General features: G+C 39.4%; 1 protein-coding gene across 1 annotated transcript; it reads left to right on the top strand.

Moving 5' to 3' along the window:
• Positions 1-9,853: 9,853 nt before the first annotated feature.
• On the top strand, positions 9,854-13,242 carry krt94 (keratin 94). Its single transcript, XM_051384356.1, has 8 exons — positions 9,854-10,359; positions 10,802-10,884; positions 10,998-11,154; positions 11,294-11,455; positions 11,623-11,748; positions 12,451-12,671; positions 12,801-12,814; positions 12,918-13,242. Exons 1-8 carry the CDS (start codon positions 9,940-9,942, stop codon positions 12,965-12,967), a joined length of 1,233 nt encoding a protein of 410 aa, XP_051240316.1. The 5' UTR covers positions 9,854-9,939; the 3' UTR covers positions 12,968-13,242.
• Positions 13,243-16,978: the final 3,736 nt, after the last annotated feature.

The raw sequence follows: 16,978 nt of genomic DNA, 5'->3' as shown, positions 1-16,978 counted from the left end.
GACTTAAAACTTGCTCAAGTGGGCGACCCGGTGGGTTTTAAGAGGTTTTATTCATCCAGATAATTTCTATAAAGTCCAGACCAGGCCTCTATTGGAGACCGGCGTTTATTTGTCAAAATGTGTAGCCACACCAGGCTTTTAAATGAGACCTGCATCTATTAAGGACCCTGCTTTTATTGGAGGTTTTACGGTACATGCATCAAAAGGTGGTTTTTCTCTTCCTGTCTCAAAAACGAATACTCGGCAACATACTGTTATGTACAGAGGAATGAAAATATGGAATGGTTTGCCATCAGACATTACACATTTGATAAGTAAACCTGTTATTAACAAGAGTTTAAAGAGATATTTAATGCCACAGAACATCAGTCTCTCTCTCCAAATAGCATTTGCAACATAATATATGACTATAAATCATTACTGAAGAGCTGTCTTAGGAATGTTTAATTTTTTATCTCATTACATTATTGTATCTCATACAAGTATGCTGTTTTTAGTGATGGTACTGTTATTATTTTTTTAACTGAATCAAATGTTTCCCTGGCTATTTAGAGATAATGTAGGTATTTGTTGTCATTTTATTTTTTGTTAATTAATTGTTTTGTTTTGTTTTGTTCCCTTTGTCTTCCCTTCTCAAGATAAGCCTGACAAGTTACTGATAAACTAAACTTGTTTCACAGGTGAAACGGCACTCACCACTTTCTGTCTGTTTTAACATACTGTATTTGAAACAACTTAATAATCCCTACTAACTTCTAAAAGTCAGGGGTTAGGGTTAATTTATTTAAAATGTACCAGCTGGTGTTACTGCTTTATAGTTATCATTGTAGCCTACTCCTTCAAAACAGAAGCACAAGCACATCCCTATGCCAGTAAAAAATTATCACCTTGTTGTTTTTTCCTCTTATCTCTTTGAACAACATAGCAGGGCTGCCCGACTGCCTTCCTTTGTCATTATTTCACAACTTCTTCAGTCAGCAGTCACACTGATAAGCATGGTGAGGCCTGAAAAAGGGATGACTGATGGTTTTGTCACGTCTGCAGACTGTCACTCAGTTGTACTACTGCTTAAACATACAGCAGTACAATGTGGTAATATATTAGAGGCACATGACATGAAACTATTTATGGTGCGGGTTTGTAGCCCTTGAAGTGATTTTAGCTTTAAATTAAAGATTAAAATACTGAATTGTGATCACAAAAAGGCAAACCAGATAGCAAAGACAAAACATTTTAATCAAATTTGATAATCAGATGCTCTTAACAGTTGTAAACACACACAGCAGAAAGTGGCAGACCTGTTAAACAAACCCGCAGAAGATATTTGGACAAATTAACGGTCGTTCCATTTAATTGTCCCAGATAGACAGCATGCATAATACCAATGATTGATGTTATTAGTTGCACTTGTGGTTTTCCTGCTATGACTTGTTACAATAAAAAAAGATCAATCACAATTATCTTGTATCACTGTTCACTAAGGCTTGTGTCAACACAAGTTATTTTACGATCTGATTCAGATCAGCCAAGACTTAATTGGATTTTATACTGTATCTCATCTAAGCAATGTGTTCTTACCATAGAACATTTCATTATTCTTATTCTTTTGACTTACTGTATAATAAGTTTTACAACTTCCACATTCTTTCCCCAAAGTCTTGCAGGCCTCACAGCCATCCAGTACTGCAGTAAACTGATCGGCATGATTGACTTGTAAAACAACTTAAAGCATATCCCTTTTAAACATTTCCTTCAGCTCATTGTAGAAAGGGTCTTTTGTTATCTCAAACACTCAGAACAAAAATGTTGCTCTGCCCGCCTTCCCTGTGCCACACCCGTTAGTGTTACCAAAACTCCTTTCGTTGATCGTGTGTTTGCATTAGTAAGAGGAATTCTAGGTGTAGTAACACTCCTTTACATACTCTGCTTGTGCAAACAGTGCAAGTTATTATGTGCCAACTCATGAAATAGTGACCAATAGTGGATACAATTAGGAGTTTTTAAAGATAGTTTAATGTCTGAAAACATTTTGGACCTAAATGAATACTATATAAAAAAATATATAAAAAAAATAAACAAAAACAAATAATTGCTCACATAAGTATTACACTTTCTATGCAAGACCAAGGACTGTACATAGTATATGTGAACAAATACTATACAAGGAGCATAGACCAGCTGCTGTTTACTCAATGTTCAGTGATATACTGTGTAGAATGAGTTTTATTTTACAGTTAAATTAATGTAACTTTAAATAATTTAACCTCAGTGTTATTCGCAATAATACCAGTTATGATGAAAAATAATCATACTGTAGACATATTCCAGGAAAGAGATGTTCCTGTAGCTCACAGTGAAAGCAGTCCAAATCATTAATCAACAGCTTTAAGTGATTTGGTCCATGATACACAGTTTTCGAGTTATACATTGGTATTTAGTTCTAATATGAAATAAAACAGTGCAGGTTATGTTGTCAGTAAGTGGTCATAAGTCACTGCCATATTTATCTTACAAATTGTGTTTAATGTGTCCTTCAGTGGTTTAAATGAGCACTCTCCAAGGTTTAAAGATGCATGTGAGCTAAAGGAAAAATTCCTCAAGACATATAACCCAAAAAAAGTTACAACTCTCAGACCAATCCGGACGAAGCATAAGCTCACCACCTCCCGTCAGCTCTCCACGCCCACTTTCTTTCACAGTCAAAATGGAACAGTTGGCAGAGAGATGTGGACACACACAACATTATCTGCTCCACGAACAAGAACAACTGGATTGTGTCTCTATCGTTTTCGCCTCACTCCATCAATCCAGAACCCTTCACTCATTCACACAGGCAGTTGTTTGCTGTCATGTGTGCGCATATGTGCAATTGTGTATTGAACAGCCACATACTTTGTGTCATTCTGTGTGTAACACATTGAGAGGCAGAGAGATAACATTTGTGTGTCAGTGGTGGAAGAAGTATTCCGATCCTAAATACCACACTGTGAAAACTCTACAAGTAAAAGCCCTGCATTTAGTATCTTTTAAACAGCAGTAAAATGCTATATACACATTAATGCAGCAGTAATATTAATACAAAAACATCATATATGATAGTAAAACACTGACTGGCACCATTTTACTGCATAATGAGCACTTTTCATACTCAAAACTGTTTTATACTGACAGTACTTTTGTACTTTTACTTAAGGTTGAGCTAAACTTCTATATGTCACTGTCCTGAGAGAACCATGTATCTCTAAAAAGTCAACTTTTTGTGAGCTGAAAAAAAAAGACCTGTTTTCAGCTTTGTGGCAGGGTGTTTTATATTTTATTTAGCTGAAGAAGTAGGAGAATTTTCTCAACCAGTAAAGTAGCACTACTCCTTCAGTTTATCAGAAATACTTATATTCACTAAATCACCTCATGTGGAGATACATAAAGCTGTCAAACAAATGTAGTGCTACAAATATTTCGCTCAGAGTAGAATAATAAATTGCATAAGATAGAACAACTCAAGTTATATACAAAATACAGACTTAAGTAAATGCATTTAGTTACATTCCACCACCACTTACAATTGAACACATTCTTTTATAATTATTGCATTGATATATCTTACATAACTTATTAGACAAATAGTGTAATGGTTTGAATCTCCTGTTTCTCTCTGCTTCCATTTATCTACACTGTGACGACCTGATGGCGTCAAATTCTCTTTTAGTGGAAGAAAGTTGGGTACACTAGCAGCTCTCGCTTTTCGCTTCTCACTTTTCACAACTTTCCCAACTCCTTTGGGTGCGGCACAATGATTCACTGGTGACTCCAGCACAGAATACATGCTTGATCTCCATGTTTAGCAGTTTTCGCAGTGGCTATCACTAGATGGTGCACTTAGGCTGCGAATCTCACCTCCAAAGCTCAGAAATCTGTTTTGCAGGAAGGGTGTGGCTGTGTGATAATCTGTTACATTTATCAAGTCAACGGAGAGATGTATCAACTCCTAAAGTCTTTTTTCTGTAGTCTAATTCATGAACTTTGTGTTTGTTTGCAACATCATTTCTAGCAGTTTCTTTCTGTATTTAATAAGCATTTGTTTGTAGCATAGGTTAGGTTAGGACCAGCATGTTTCCTCATGCCTTTTAAATGTCAAACAATGTTTCTTTTCTCTCATTTATATTCTGAAGTAACTGCTATTCTTTAGCTAGTTTCTAAGTTTAATGTTCAAATAAACTGGAACAACTGCCGAACAGCTCAAGTAACATACAGAGAGCATTTACTTTTACAAATATTTGCCTTGTATGAAATCCCATAAATGTGTCCCCAGACTATCAGCACACACACCGTGTTTTTTTATTATGTTTACTTGATTTGTCTTTTCACTTTCCAGCAAAGGCAATAGTTTGCAGATGAGGTAGACAGAATAGGATTTCTTCTAATACATCTTTATTAATTGTACTATTGGAATGAGCAATGGTTGGTCTATTGACACAAGAGACTTTTGTGTTCTCAAGCTACAGTGGATGAATAAGAGTCTATATGCACTGTACAATTCAATGTACATTGTGCAGGTGAATGTTTAACTTTGTCTACAGAGACTGGTTCTATATATATATACTCTCTCTCTCTCTCTCTCTCTCTCTCTCTCTCTCTCTCTCTCTCTCTCACACACACACACACACACACACACACACACACACACACACACACACACACACACACACACACACACACACACACACACACGCACACACATACATATAAGTAATCCCACCTCTCAACACATCTTACTGTGGATGTTCAGTCAATGATTCCGTCCAGGACCTTTGTCAGAAATGTTGCATACTGGGATGTTATTGCACACTGCATGCTGAACAGTTGAGCAGGATGAGATAATGCTTGCGGAGGGGTGTGGTACATTGAGGGGAGGCTCAAAGGACCATGTTGCTCCATACAGGCTCACAGCTGTGATTCACACTGACTCTGCACATCTGTCTGCAGGACGTTTTAAATGATTTCTTACAACTTAGTCGAAGGATTGGTTATTGAGCAAGAAAGCAAGAACTGATTAACTTTTCAGACAGGGTGGATATTGCTTTTCCTTATAGAGGTCGTATAGCTTTGGAACTGATTCACAGAACACTAAACACTCACATAGACAAACCCTCTATTATTGACGCAGCCCTAGACAAATATACAAGGCCACTTTCCTGGTTAACTGCTGTGCCAGTTTTTCCAGAATATGGTGCAATAGGCTGCTCAGTGGTAACTTCACAAATACACTTCTGTATTGTTCGATTTGTGTGTAAGATGACTCCATGAGAAATAAAAAAGATCTTTATTTCCTTACTTTTGTTAAATCTTATAATTGTATCATTGTATTTTGTATTTAGGCACAGCAGTGTGTTGAGCAAAATGCGAACATCAGTATGCTAACATGCTCACAGTGATAATGCTAACATGCTGATGTTTAAACACAAAGTACAGCTAAGGATGAGAATGTCATTAGTCCTGGAGTTATTTGGTCAAATTTGGTCAATCCAACGTACTGGATAAATTAAAATTTTGACCAGATGATGCCACTAGATCAAAAGCAAAGGGTTCCAAAAAGTTATTACAATTGATTCACGGCAATCCATCCAATAGCTGTTTCAGTCCGGACCAAAGAAGTGCACAGACAAACTGACATTGCTGTCCTTAAAGCATGTTGCTAGCATACCTAAAAAGTAAACTGACTGCTGTCATGTACGTGTGCTTTGATGAGGACTTCACAGCAAAATGTTTCAGCATTTGTCAGTCCATTGGCTATAAATTACAATTCCTGAAATCTTGCAGACATGGGGTCACTCTAACTTTTTTACTGCTTCTTGAATAAAAAAACAGTGCAGTTCTTTTTTCCTCAGGGTTGAGGACCCAACTTATTACTAATTATTATATAGGCACTTTGAGATTCTTTTATGAAAAGTGCTTTACAAATCAAATGTATTATTATTATTATTATTATTATTATTATTATTATTAATAATAAAAAGATTCTAATTCAGTGTTCTGAGAAACAGACTAGTTTCTTCTTATTAACTTTGCCTAAACTTTGTTATAATAATCTCAAAGCCATATCTCATGTTATATTCTGTTCATATTGATAAAGATGATTCTGTCAAACTAGTCACGAGGGAAAGATTAAATTACTTTTAGGTGAGTATGAACTCCACATGTGCCAGCAGCTGTGACAGATGTCAAGGTGCTAAAACAAAGAACAAAGGTGCACTGATGCTATCTTGACATGACACTTTTCATAAGGGAAGTGACCACATTTGTGAGACACATGGGAACGCCAGCCAACTCTCATTCCCACTGCACGCTGAAACTGATGGCAAGGACGCAGAATTCGTCTGCGCTCAGGTGCAAGAATCCAGACCATCCAGAACTCATGACAATAGACGAGATTTATGCATGAGTAGTGACACCTACTCTGCCAGTTGCTAGGCAGCAAACAAATAGTAGATTATTTTGATGCTGTTTTGAGACTATGGTAACTTTAAGGTGGAATGCCTAAGTGAAGAAACAGAACAATACACTTCCCTTCATGTCTCTCTCTTTGTTTTTGCATTGAATAGAAACCATTACTCTGTTCTTTACTCAGAACATAACAGCATGGATGAAGTATTTAACTGTGATTTCTGGAGGTAATCTCTCAGTTACAGTTCATAGTGAGTCTAACTCACAGTGCCACCCTGCTACCAAGAACCCATCATTAATCACTGGTGGTTTTATTATGAGCTTAATATATTTAGTCAGTGTTATTTTTAAAAAACATTACCTTTCTTTCTCTTTAAAAGTTCACATACCTTGTTAATTACAGTAGATTGCCTTGTAATTAACACAGTATTGCAGCATTACATGATGCACAGCACACAAGAATCAACAAGTGGCACCCTGATTGAAAAAATCAGGGAATTAGGTGTCGATCAGACCTTATTTGCAAGAGGCCGAAGTTTGTTTATGGAGGGTTATCTTCAGTTTTTACTGCACGTCTTTCAGTGGAATTTGAAGAGGGGGGTGGTGGGGGAGTGGTTTTTCTACAGAGTTAAAAAGTTTATTACTCATAATGTACAATACACTTCCTCAAAGGAGAAGTGGAGACACCTTAAGATAAAGTCAGAAGGAAAGCTTTGACATATTTATGGGATTAAATGGTCTAAATCAGAGATTAAATATGAAATAATGTATGTTTTTTTAAGGTTCAGTGTTGCTAGAAGTCTCGCATGCCCTGATTGTTTGAATAAATATTCAGTATCATTGACTGTGCTCAATCCCGTTGAGCTACATACCAAAAAGTAACTTAATCTGGGTTTGAAGCTCTCGTGAGAAGACACAGTCATTACATGTCTCACTCATTCACCATAGTAGTTACAATATAACTGAGAATGGTTGCATTGATGCTACAAATAAAAGAGATGAAAAAGAAAAAGTGGTAGAGTTGCTGTAAGATTGTAGAGGGGATTTCAGTCAACTGTGTGCATGAGTCATAAGGTCAGTTTTGGTGAAAACACCCATCTATGGTCTCCAACCCATGTAGACATGAACTCATCCACTTTGCTCTGACACATTGCTAACACTTTGTCTTCATCCTACTTTACATAACGCTATGTTAACTATGATAACTCAAACAGCAAGGTATTCAGCCCTTTTTCAGCACCTGTGCTTAGGGGCAGATCTAAAAATAACACACATATAATCTGATGATCTGTTATGGCCATATATATGTTAGACTAAGTGATAGGTTGAAGTCCAGTGAAAACAGACATGTATTAGAAAAAATGTGTGAAGATTTGAAAATAAAACATGTTTTTTAATTCTAATGCCACCTTGCTCTCGATCTGCCCCCGCCTGTGCTTGGCACTGATTCAGCTGCAATACAAGGAAGTCTCAACATAAAAAGGTTCTTTAGAACTGTGATGAATTAATTTACATGGCATGTTGTTGATCTGAGATCAGAGTACATCTTCTGTTGGGGACAACAAACAGTAAACTCACCTGGTTGTAAACACACATTGCAAAACTCTCCCATAAGTCCCATGAGACACCTAGCAGCACCTCACAGGGTTTTGTGTATTTTTGCCCTCTGAGCTCTTGTGGGAGTTTCTTTTCCTTGTTCTCAGCGAGGGTCTTAGTTTGGGCAAGTCATTTTTCAGTTACTGTTTTCATTATGTGGATTCTGACAGACCCACTGAGACTTTACATAACTGCGATTATGGGCTACACAAATAAACTTGACTTGTTTTTAACTCCAATCAAGAACAACTTGGGAACCACATATTGAACATTTTGGTCTTCGACTCGTCTAATATTATATCAGAAGCCTAAAGTAGTCTAGAATAATACAGAGATTAAACTAAAGGTTGAGAGAATGTGTTTCTGGTTGGCATGCAAACGTTTAAAGATGACCCCTTTTCTTTAGTTTAAACTTTATACTTTATTCCAGAAATAATTCTCTAATTTCTCCAACAGGTATCTGTGATCAAAATCCCCAATTTATTTAGGTAGATTATGTAATGCAGATAAGTATCAGCTCAGCATGATTCACTTTGTTCCCTCCGACTGAGAGGTGACCCCCATGTGCCTCCCTCACCTCCCCCCAGCTGCCAGATGCTTCGCTTTAAGAGCACAGAAGTTGGCCAGAGCCTAGTACTGAGATAAAGAGTACACACACAGAAACACAGACTTGTGTATACACCATTGGCACACACACACACACACACACACACACACACACACACACACACACACACACACACACACACACACACACTCATACCCAACCACACACACACACACATTTTCCCACATACACGAACATAGAATCCCTTGAGGCACTCTGTCTCATCACTCACTGGCCAAAACCAACAAAATGAGCTGTGCACGTGTGCGCGCACACACACAGGATACAGGACTGAGGGGGATGTTGTGTGTGATATGGTGAACAATGGGGTCTGACGAAATCCCTCCACATTTCAATGCTGGTTTGTGGTTCAAGGCTACAAAGTCTTCACGCAGCTGTCAGTCAGTCAGTAACAACTTTATTAATTACAGGATAATTTTATCTGGTTGACCACATTCAGATAAAATTAGCATTTAATTAAATACCTGTAATACGTTGTCATTTAAATTGTCTTCCTTACACACAGTAACAGCATATTCAATATCATAAAAATTTTTTTTTTAAAAAAAATATTTTAAACCTTTTTGGGAGTTTTTTTTGGTTAAAATACACAGTGACTGTGAAACTAAATGTTTGAATTAACTCGACTGTAATGTGATCTTATCATCATGGGTGATTTCAAACAAAAGAGTATATTTGCAGAGTACTTAATGTGTACATTGACTCAAGGTGGGACAATAAAACAATAACTACGCCTCTTCTGTTTGCATTAGAATGACGGGTGAAATTGAGACTAGACCTTCAGGTATTTACGAAAGCATACAGAAATCATACATGTAGTTGGATACACAAACATACATACATGGACACACACACACACAGACATGGACACACACGCACACAAAACGATCCCCATGAACAGAAACCTTACACACGAACCCTGAAACAGAAACACACACACACACACACACACACACACACACACACACACACACACACACACACACACACACACTTCCATAACAGTTTCCTCACAAGAGTGGAAAGAAACCGAACCCTGGTCCTTAAAGGAAAACAAATGGAGGTTCTGCCAAGCCTGTGGCTGAACTGTGAAGGAAAACTCCCTCCCTCCCTCTCCACCTCCCTCCTCCCAGCCTGGCCCGCCCAGCTCTGGTCCAGCACTATATCAGGAGCCTGCCTCCCTCTATCAAACTCTGCAGTCCTGCTACAGTCTACAGCTGTATAACGGTCCTCTCTCCTCGTGTTCTCTCTTGATCAGCAGATAGTCATCCATCATGTATTACAACCAAAGCCTCAGCGGTGGTCCCACCATGATCACTAGACAGAGCCGCAGCTACACATCAAGTGCTGCTCCCAAGGCTCACAGCGTGTCAGGGCTCAGCTTCAGAGCCCCCCGCATTGCTGCTACCAGTGTGCGCACTGTCTCCTCTGGGTATGGAGGTGGCATGGGATACGGCAGTGGTGGGTTCGACCTGTCTAACGCCCTGGACCATAGCAATGTGCAGCTGAACGAGAAGGCCACCATGCAGAACCTGAACGACCGTCTGGCCTCCTACCTGGAAAAGGTCCGCTCTCTGGAGGCGGCCAACTCCAAGCTGGAGATCCAGATCAGAGAGTACTACGAGAAGAAGGGCCCTGCAGCAGAGAGAGACTACAGCAACTACTGGGCCATTATCAATGACCTGAAGGACAAGGTATAGTGTATGCTGGCCTCGACAGCTTTAACACCAGACAAGTCAAATGTTTGCTGTGCTGTTAATGATTACCAAGGGAGGGTTTTAAAAGGGTAGAGACATAACAAGAGTCTGCATGATCCCTTGGGCTCCTGAATCTGTGGGATATTGATGGACAATTAATGATGATGTATGATTTAAAAGCTCAAAATAAGCAAAATAATGTTGGTTGTATGGAAATAGTGTGTATGACACTACTGTGCATGGTAACGTGACTTCAAAGAGTGATGCTTCTGATGCAGCAGAAGCTTTGAATGGGAAGTTAATTGATAGATTAGTGTGCAACTCTAGCGACAGATCAAAATCTAAAACCAGTGTATCAGTGTATCATACTGTGTAACTGCACTATTAACTATTTAATTGAGACTGTTTCCTAAACAACTCCCATTGTTCTTCTCTAAAGATCGCTGCCGCTACCATCGGCAATGCCAACATCCTCCTCCAGATTGACAACTCCAAACTGGCTGCTGATGACTTCAAAACCAAGTAAACACAAATCTTGATACTTCTGTGGATCTTCATCTTGGTAATGTCAAACAAGTAGGCTCAAGAATTGTAGTTATCTCATATCAGTGTTCTCTACTCTCCAAACTAATTAGATTCGAGCATGAACTCATGATGCGCCAGTCAGTTGAAGCTGACATTGCCAACCTCCGCCGCCTGCTGGACCAGACCACCCTGACCAAGGCTGACCTGGAGATGCAGATCGAGGGTCTGCAAGATGAGCTGGCCTACCTCAAGAAGAATCACGCAGAGGTGACTGAAGCACATCCTCTAGCTATAGGGACTCCTGCTTGTTATGACAGCAGGAGCTTCCTTCATTACACCTGTAGAACTGTTTGAAACTCAGCAAATAGATCTTAATGCTCATTTCTTTTGCCCCTTGGTTGTTTAGGAGCTGGAAGCCTTGCGCTCTCAGCTTACTGGCACAGTCAACGTGGAGGTGGATGCCGCACCCCAGCAAGACCTCAACAAGGTCATGGAGGAGATCCGCGCCCAGTACGAAACCATCACTGACAAACATCGTCGCGACCAGGAGTCCTGGTTTAATGAGAAGGTGAAAAGATTTCCCATAAACAAAGGCACCATATCCCACACGTTGCAAATGACTGGGTTTACTCCCCCAAGAGTCTAACCTGTCATTAAACATAATCTACTGTCAAACTAAGATGAGTAATCACCAAGACTTCTTCTTTACAACTGTGTCTTTGTTTCATGCTCTAGTCGGCAGTTTTGACCAAGGAGGTGGCCAGCAGCACAGAGACCATCCAGACGTCCAAGACAGAAATCAATGACCTGCGGCGCACACTGCAGGGCCTGGAGATTGAGCTGCAGTCTCAGCTCAGCATGGTGAGAAAAAAACAACAACCCTGAACCCAAACCATCTGTTCACATCTCACTGATCTTGCCTTATATGAGCAAAATTCCCAGATTGCTGTCTTGTCAGGGGAAATGGAGAAACAGACAGTGATAGAGGGCGAAAGAGCATGCAGAAGGGAGGGTAAGAAGGAGGCTTTGTTGAAAGAATGAAGGGAGGGAAAGAAAGATAAGAGTGATTGGAGCTGTGGAGAAGGGAGGGAAGGGCTCCTGCTGACGAAAACATTTCACAGACATCTGCTCAAATTCTGGAAGACATAAAAGAGCTTGAAGAAAGCTGAAGGAATGCTGGGCTGGATGACCTAAAAGTCAGACTCCCATGAATTATCTGTGCCCAGCTGGAGTAAATCATTCAACACTCCCTGCCAGAACAGCACTGTGCTCCTGTAAAACAGTGGTAGAGCAGCTGCAAGACACATGCATTCAAAACCTTATACATACACCTCAGCTAATTATTCCTTGATAAATGAAGGGAAAATGCTATACAAACAGACATGCTTTTGTGTCTGTCTGACATAATCCAGGGTGTGGTTGGTGGTTACAGACTATAGCTTTAAATTGTCAGAACGATAGCAAAAAGATGTACTACCGTAAACTGGTTTGCAAGTATGAACAACAAACTGTGTCGCAATCCATGTGCATGAATTCAGCTCCTTTTTCCTCCCCCACCAACAGAAAGGGGCTCTGGAGAACACATTGGCAGAGACAGAGGCTCGTTACGGCGCTATGCTCGCTGGTTACCAGAACACAATCAACATGCTTGAAGCAGAACTCTCCAACGTGCGCAGCAGCATTGAGCAGCAGGGGCAGGACTACAGGATGCTGCTGGACATCAAGACCAGGCTGGAGCAGGAGATCGCAACCTACAGGAGCCTGCTGGAAACAGAGGAGTCCAGGTAGACACAATTATACAGACTTATGAGACAATTTACATCAAAGTGCATTCATTTATTTGGAAAATAATGCAAATGCTGACTTCACTCATTCTTTTCTCAACTTTTTTTCTTTCCTCTGCCTCATTCCAGACCCATTAGCACAGGTAAGCGACGTCTGTTTTAATAAGACATTACATAACCACAGTGTAGTCAGTGTAATAAAAGCTTGAAGCACTGACAACATGATTTTTTCCTTCTTTTTAACAGGGGGCTCAAAGACCACAGTCACAACCACCACTGTGCGTTCCTCCAGCTAGGAGGTCCAACTGGCAGGACAAGCTGTTCTCAGACACACACACACACACACACACACACACACACACACAAAATCTGACTAATGAAAGCTGTTACACGAGATGAGTGAAACTGTACTGAAAAAACCCCAGAGACGGAGAAAACTGAGACTGTTGAAAGTGAAGCCCGTGTTAAAGTTTAGGTATGAAACAACATTTGCGATTAAGAAAAATGCTGGAATTATTGTGTGTGTTTTGTGTGTGACCTGTCTGAAAAATAAAACTGCTGGTCAATACAAGATGTGTTGTTTTGTGACTTTTCTGGTCTTTCAAGGCCTACATCTCTTTCAATAACATTGCTCTGTTTATGCAGTTGTCATGGCAACTGCATTACATTCTGGGAGGTGGGATGTGGAGTGGCGGAAACCTGTGCTATGTAACAGGGCTGTTGTCAGGAAAGGGTGAACAATGGTTAACAGCTCCAGTGTGGAAAGCATTAGGATTTAGAGACAAGACCGCTCAGAAAGTTGTGCTGAACGCTCAGAACTTAAACAAAGCAAGAAAAAGTGCAAGTTATGTGACCAAATAAAGTAAATGACCCTAGGGTTTGCCTGAAGAGGCTTTTTAAACAAGACACACCCAAATGGTTGACTAATCTTTGCCCTGGAGGCTTTCATCACAGTGTACCATGAAGTCTGTCTAACTCCTGTCACCTAGTAACAAGAACACACACTGCTCAGGACAGAAAAACTGAGTGGGAACGCAAACACTGACTAACTGAACAGAGAGTCATTGTAGAAACAGGTGCTATCTGTACTGCACTTTGGCCGGTTATATGAACTCCGATTGATAGCAAATGAGCAATGAGCTGTTACGATAAAGTGTGAAAAAGGTTGGGGTTCCTGGGCTGCTGGTGACTCATTGTATGTTCTGTGTGAAAGATAGGCAGCAAATTGTTACGTTGTGTGTTGCAGAGAGAAGGAGTGAGGCAGAGAGGGAGAGAAATTGGCATTTGAGCCTTTGCACTCTGTAAAGGTCAGTGGTAAAGCCTCTGAAATTACAGTGGAATCCTGTGAAAAGTTCAAAATTCTCAAATGATGGTGTAATGTTAGTTTTGGAGAGGAGAGAGATTAGGGAGAGGATCAAATAGCAGAATCCAACCCCCTCTGAGGAGCTTCACCCACCCATATTTGGACCCTTTTCGCTGCACATCAGCATCTCCCCCACACTGTTATAATGATAGTTGATGACAAAGCCCTTCCAGTTGAGCTTGTAATTTGACATGAAAATGCAAAGCAGAGTTCATAAAAAGATGGTGAACCAACATCAGACCATTTTCCTCACATTAGCATTTAAACCAGTAGCCCTATTGAGAGAAAAATGTGCAGTAAGTAACTGAACAGATCACGAGCAAACTAATGACAAACTTTATGAGTTCCTCAATGGTGTCACTGACATTTTAGATGTATTTGTATATTATCATGCATTGCTCTGGGCAGACTCACTGACAATGACTTATCAGTCATAAGGTAGCCACGCCCTAAAGCATACACTGCTTTATCATCTATTTTACTGTAAATGGGACCATAATTTACTAAATGAACATCATGCTGTTTGGAAAGAGACCGGAAACTTACAATTGAGACCATAAACCCATTAGGAAATAATTTACAGCGCTAATAAATGAATGAATCAATAAATTAATAAAAGTAAGAAGTAGGGTAATTTCTCTTCTGCATCACAACTGCTCCTTAAACAGTCCAGAGTCCACCACTGCAGTAAGATGTGCGCTGAAACAGCAAGTATAGTTCAAATTGCATTGTGTCTAAAAGAGCCTTTAGACAATAAAGGCTCTTTTAGACACAAACACTCTCATGTGTGTTAAATATGAAGCTTATCTTAAAGAAACTAAGATATAACATGTTAGGAATCTGTGATGTTTAGAGGTACTGGTAAGTGCCTATGGACAGAGTTAGGCTTGCTATTCTGCCCTTCTCCCAATCTTTATGCTAAATGAAGTCAATGCAGTAGTATTTTTTATTTTTTTAAAGTATATTTTTGGGGGCTTTTATTGCCTTTATTGTAGTGACAGCTGAAGATAGACAGGAAAGGGGGGCAGAGAGAGAGAGGGGATGACACGCAGCAAAGGGCCGCAGGTCAGATTTGAAAAACCTGGGCCGCTACAGCAAAGACTCAGCCTTGGTACATGGGTCGCCAGCTCTAGCCACTGAGCTATCTGGGCACCCATGACAGTAGTATTTTTTGATCTTACTCTCAGCAACAAAGTGACTTACATATTTTACCAAAATGTCTGAAAATATGCTTATTATAATCACTGGCCAAACTATTAGTGACACTTAAGATGGGCCATAACTCATCAAGTTTGGAGCAGATCGATTTAATGAAAATCCAGTGCATAATGCTCTGAAGACAATGATCTGAGCTACAATGGAGGAGTTATTAGCTTTTAATTGTCTCAGTCTATTTGCCTCAAAGCCAATTATGTTGAGTGGCGCAGCAAAAGCTGCAGCTTAACATAGACAACTTGAAGGAGCTAGTGGTGTAATTCAGAAACACCAAGACTGCCTATTTTCTTTTGTGGGAATGACATGATGGTGGTGGTCAAATTTACTGTCAGTTTTATGCTAAACCACCACCCTGCACACATAACTGGAAGTGGGAGCGGTTGGAGGATTTGCTTCAATTTGTTGCAGAGCCTCTTGACATAATAATTAGCAGTCATCATAAAGAAAACGTGTGGAAATATTGGTTAATGATGGATTTATTAGATAAGGGGAAGGGAGAGAGACAACATGAAAACCTGAAAGCCGACATTAGTAGTTATTACTGCAGCACGAACAGGCAGACTGTCTGCATGTGGTTGCACAAAGCAATAGGATAGGAAGCGGTGCCAAGTTACCAACAATCATTTTGTTATTTTCAGAGTCATGGCTGTCTGCAAACCATTGCTAGCCCGAGGCTAGCAGAGAGTGAGATCATAGAGGAAAAGAAGATATTACTCATGTGATGTTGATGTCTTGACATATAGAGAGTTCAATTTAGTTCAGTTAACAAATTCATGGTGAGAACATGGACCGACTTTTAGATACTTTGGATTCTGTCTTTCTAGAAACTGTAGAAGTGGACAGGGACTTTCCCAGTTCCCAGGTCCTGCAACTAAATCCCTAGTCTGCAGACTAAGCCTTAAATCATAGTATGTTGACAACTTACTTAGTGCAGTAAGTTCCAGAATTACACATAATATAATTATATAATATAATTATAATATAAAAATATATAAGAATAGTTTGACATTTTGGGAAATACTCTTAATTTTATTCTTGAGGACATTAATACCACTTTCATGTCTGTATGTTAAATATGAAGCCACCAGCAGCTGGTTTTAGCCTATATTCTGTCAATGGTTTTAGCTTAGCTTAGCAGAAGACTGAAAACAGGAGCAAGGGTTGTTTTTACATTTCAGTTTTTAAATAGATGTAAAAAAAGGAGATATAACATAGAGAACTTGTAAATCCCTAGTCCGCAGAATAAGCCTTAAATCAGAGTATGTTGACAACTTACTTAGTGCATTAAGTTTCAGAATTACACATAATATAATTATATAATTATAATAATATATAAGAATAAAAAAAGGAGATCTAACATAGTGAACTTGTGAAGTGGTGCTGGTAGGTGGATTTTGTTACCTCTGGAGAGAGCCAAACAGTTTACCTCTGTGTGCAGTTGCTAAACTACGCTATACTAACTGCAGCTGCTGGCTGTAACGGAAGATTTAGAAATCTAATCTAGCAATCTTCAGTCTTCTCATCTCTCTGCAAGAAAGTGTGTCATATTTTCCATAAATGTTGAAATATTTCTTTACAGCATTAACCCAACTTAAAGTACTGATTGAAGTAAAAAAACATAAAAGGTCTAATCAGAAAAATCCACTTGAATGTGGGCCTGCTCTATTTCAGTGTGGATTTATATCAAATCACATTAAGCTTTCATATCAGTGAAATGTTTAGTTAAGTG

The sequence above is a fragment of the Dicentrarchus labrax genome, unplaced genomic scaffold (genome assembly GCF_905237075.1).
Source record: "Dicentrarchus labrax unplaced genomic scaffold, dlabrax2021, whole genome shotgun sequence".
Lineage (NCBI taxonomy): Eukaryota > Metazoa > Chordata > Actinopteri > Moronidae > Dicentrarchus > Dicentrarchus labrax.
Note: the sequence above shows the minus strand (reverse complement) of the source record. Positions and strands in the feature narration are given on the sequence as shown.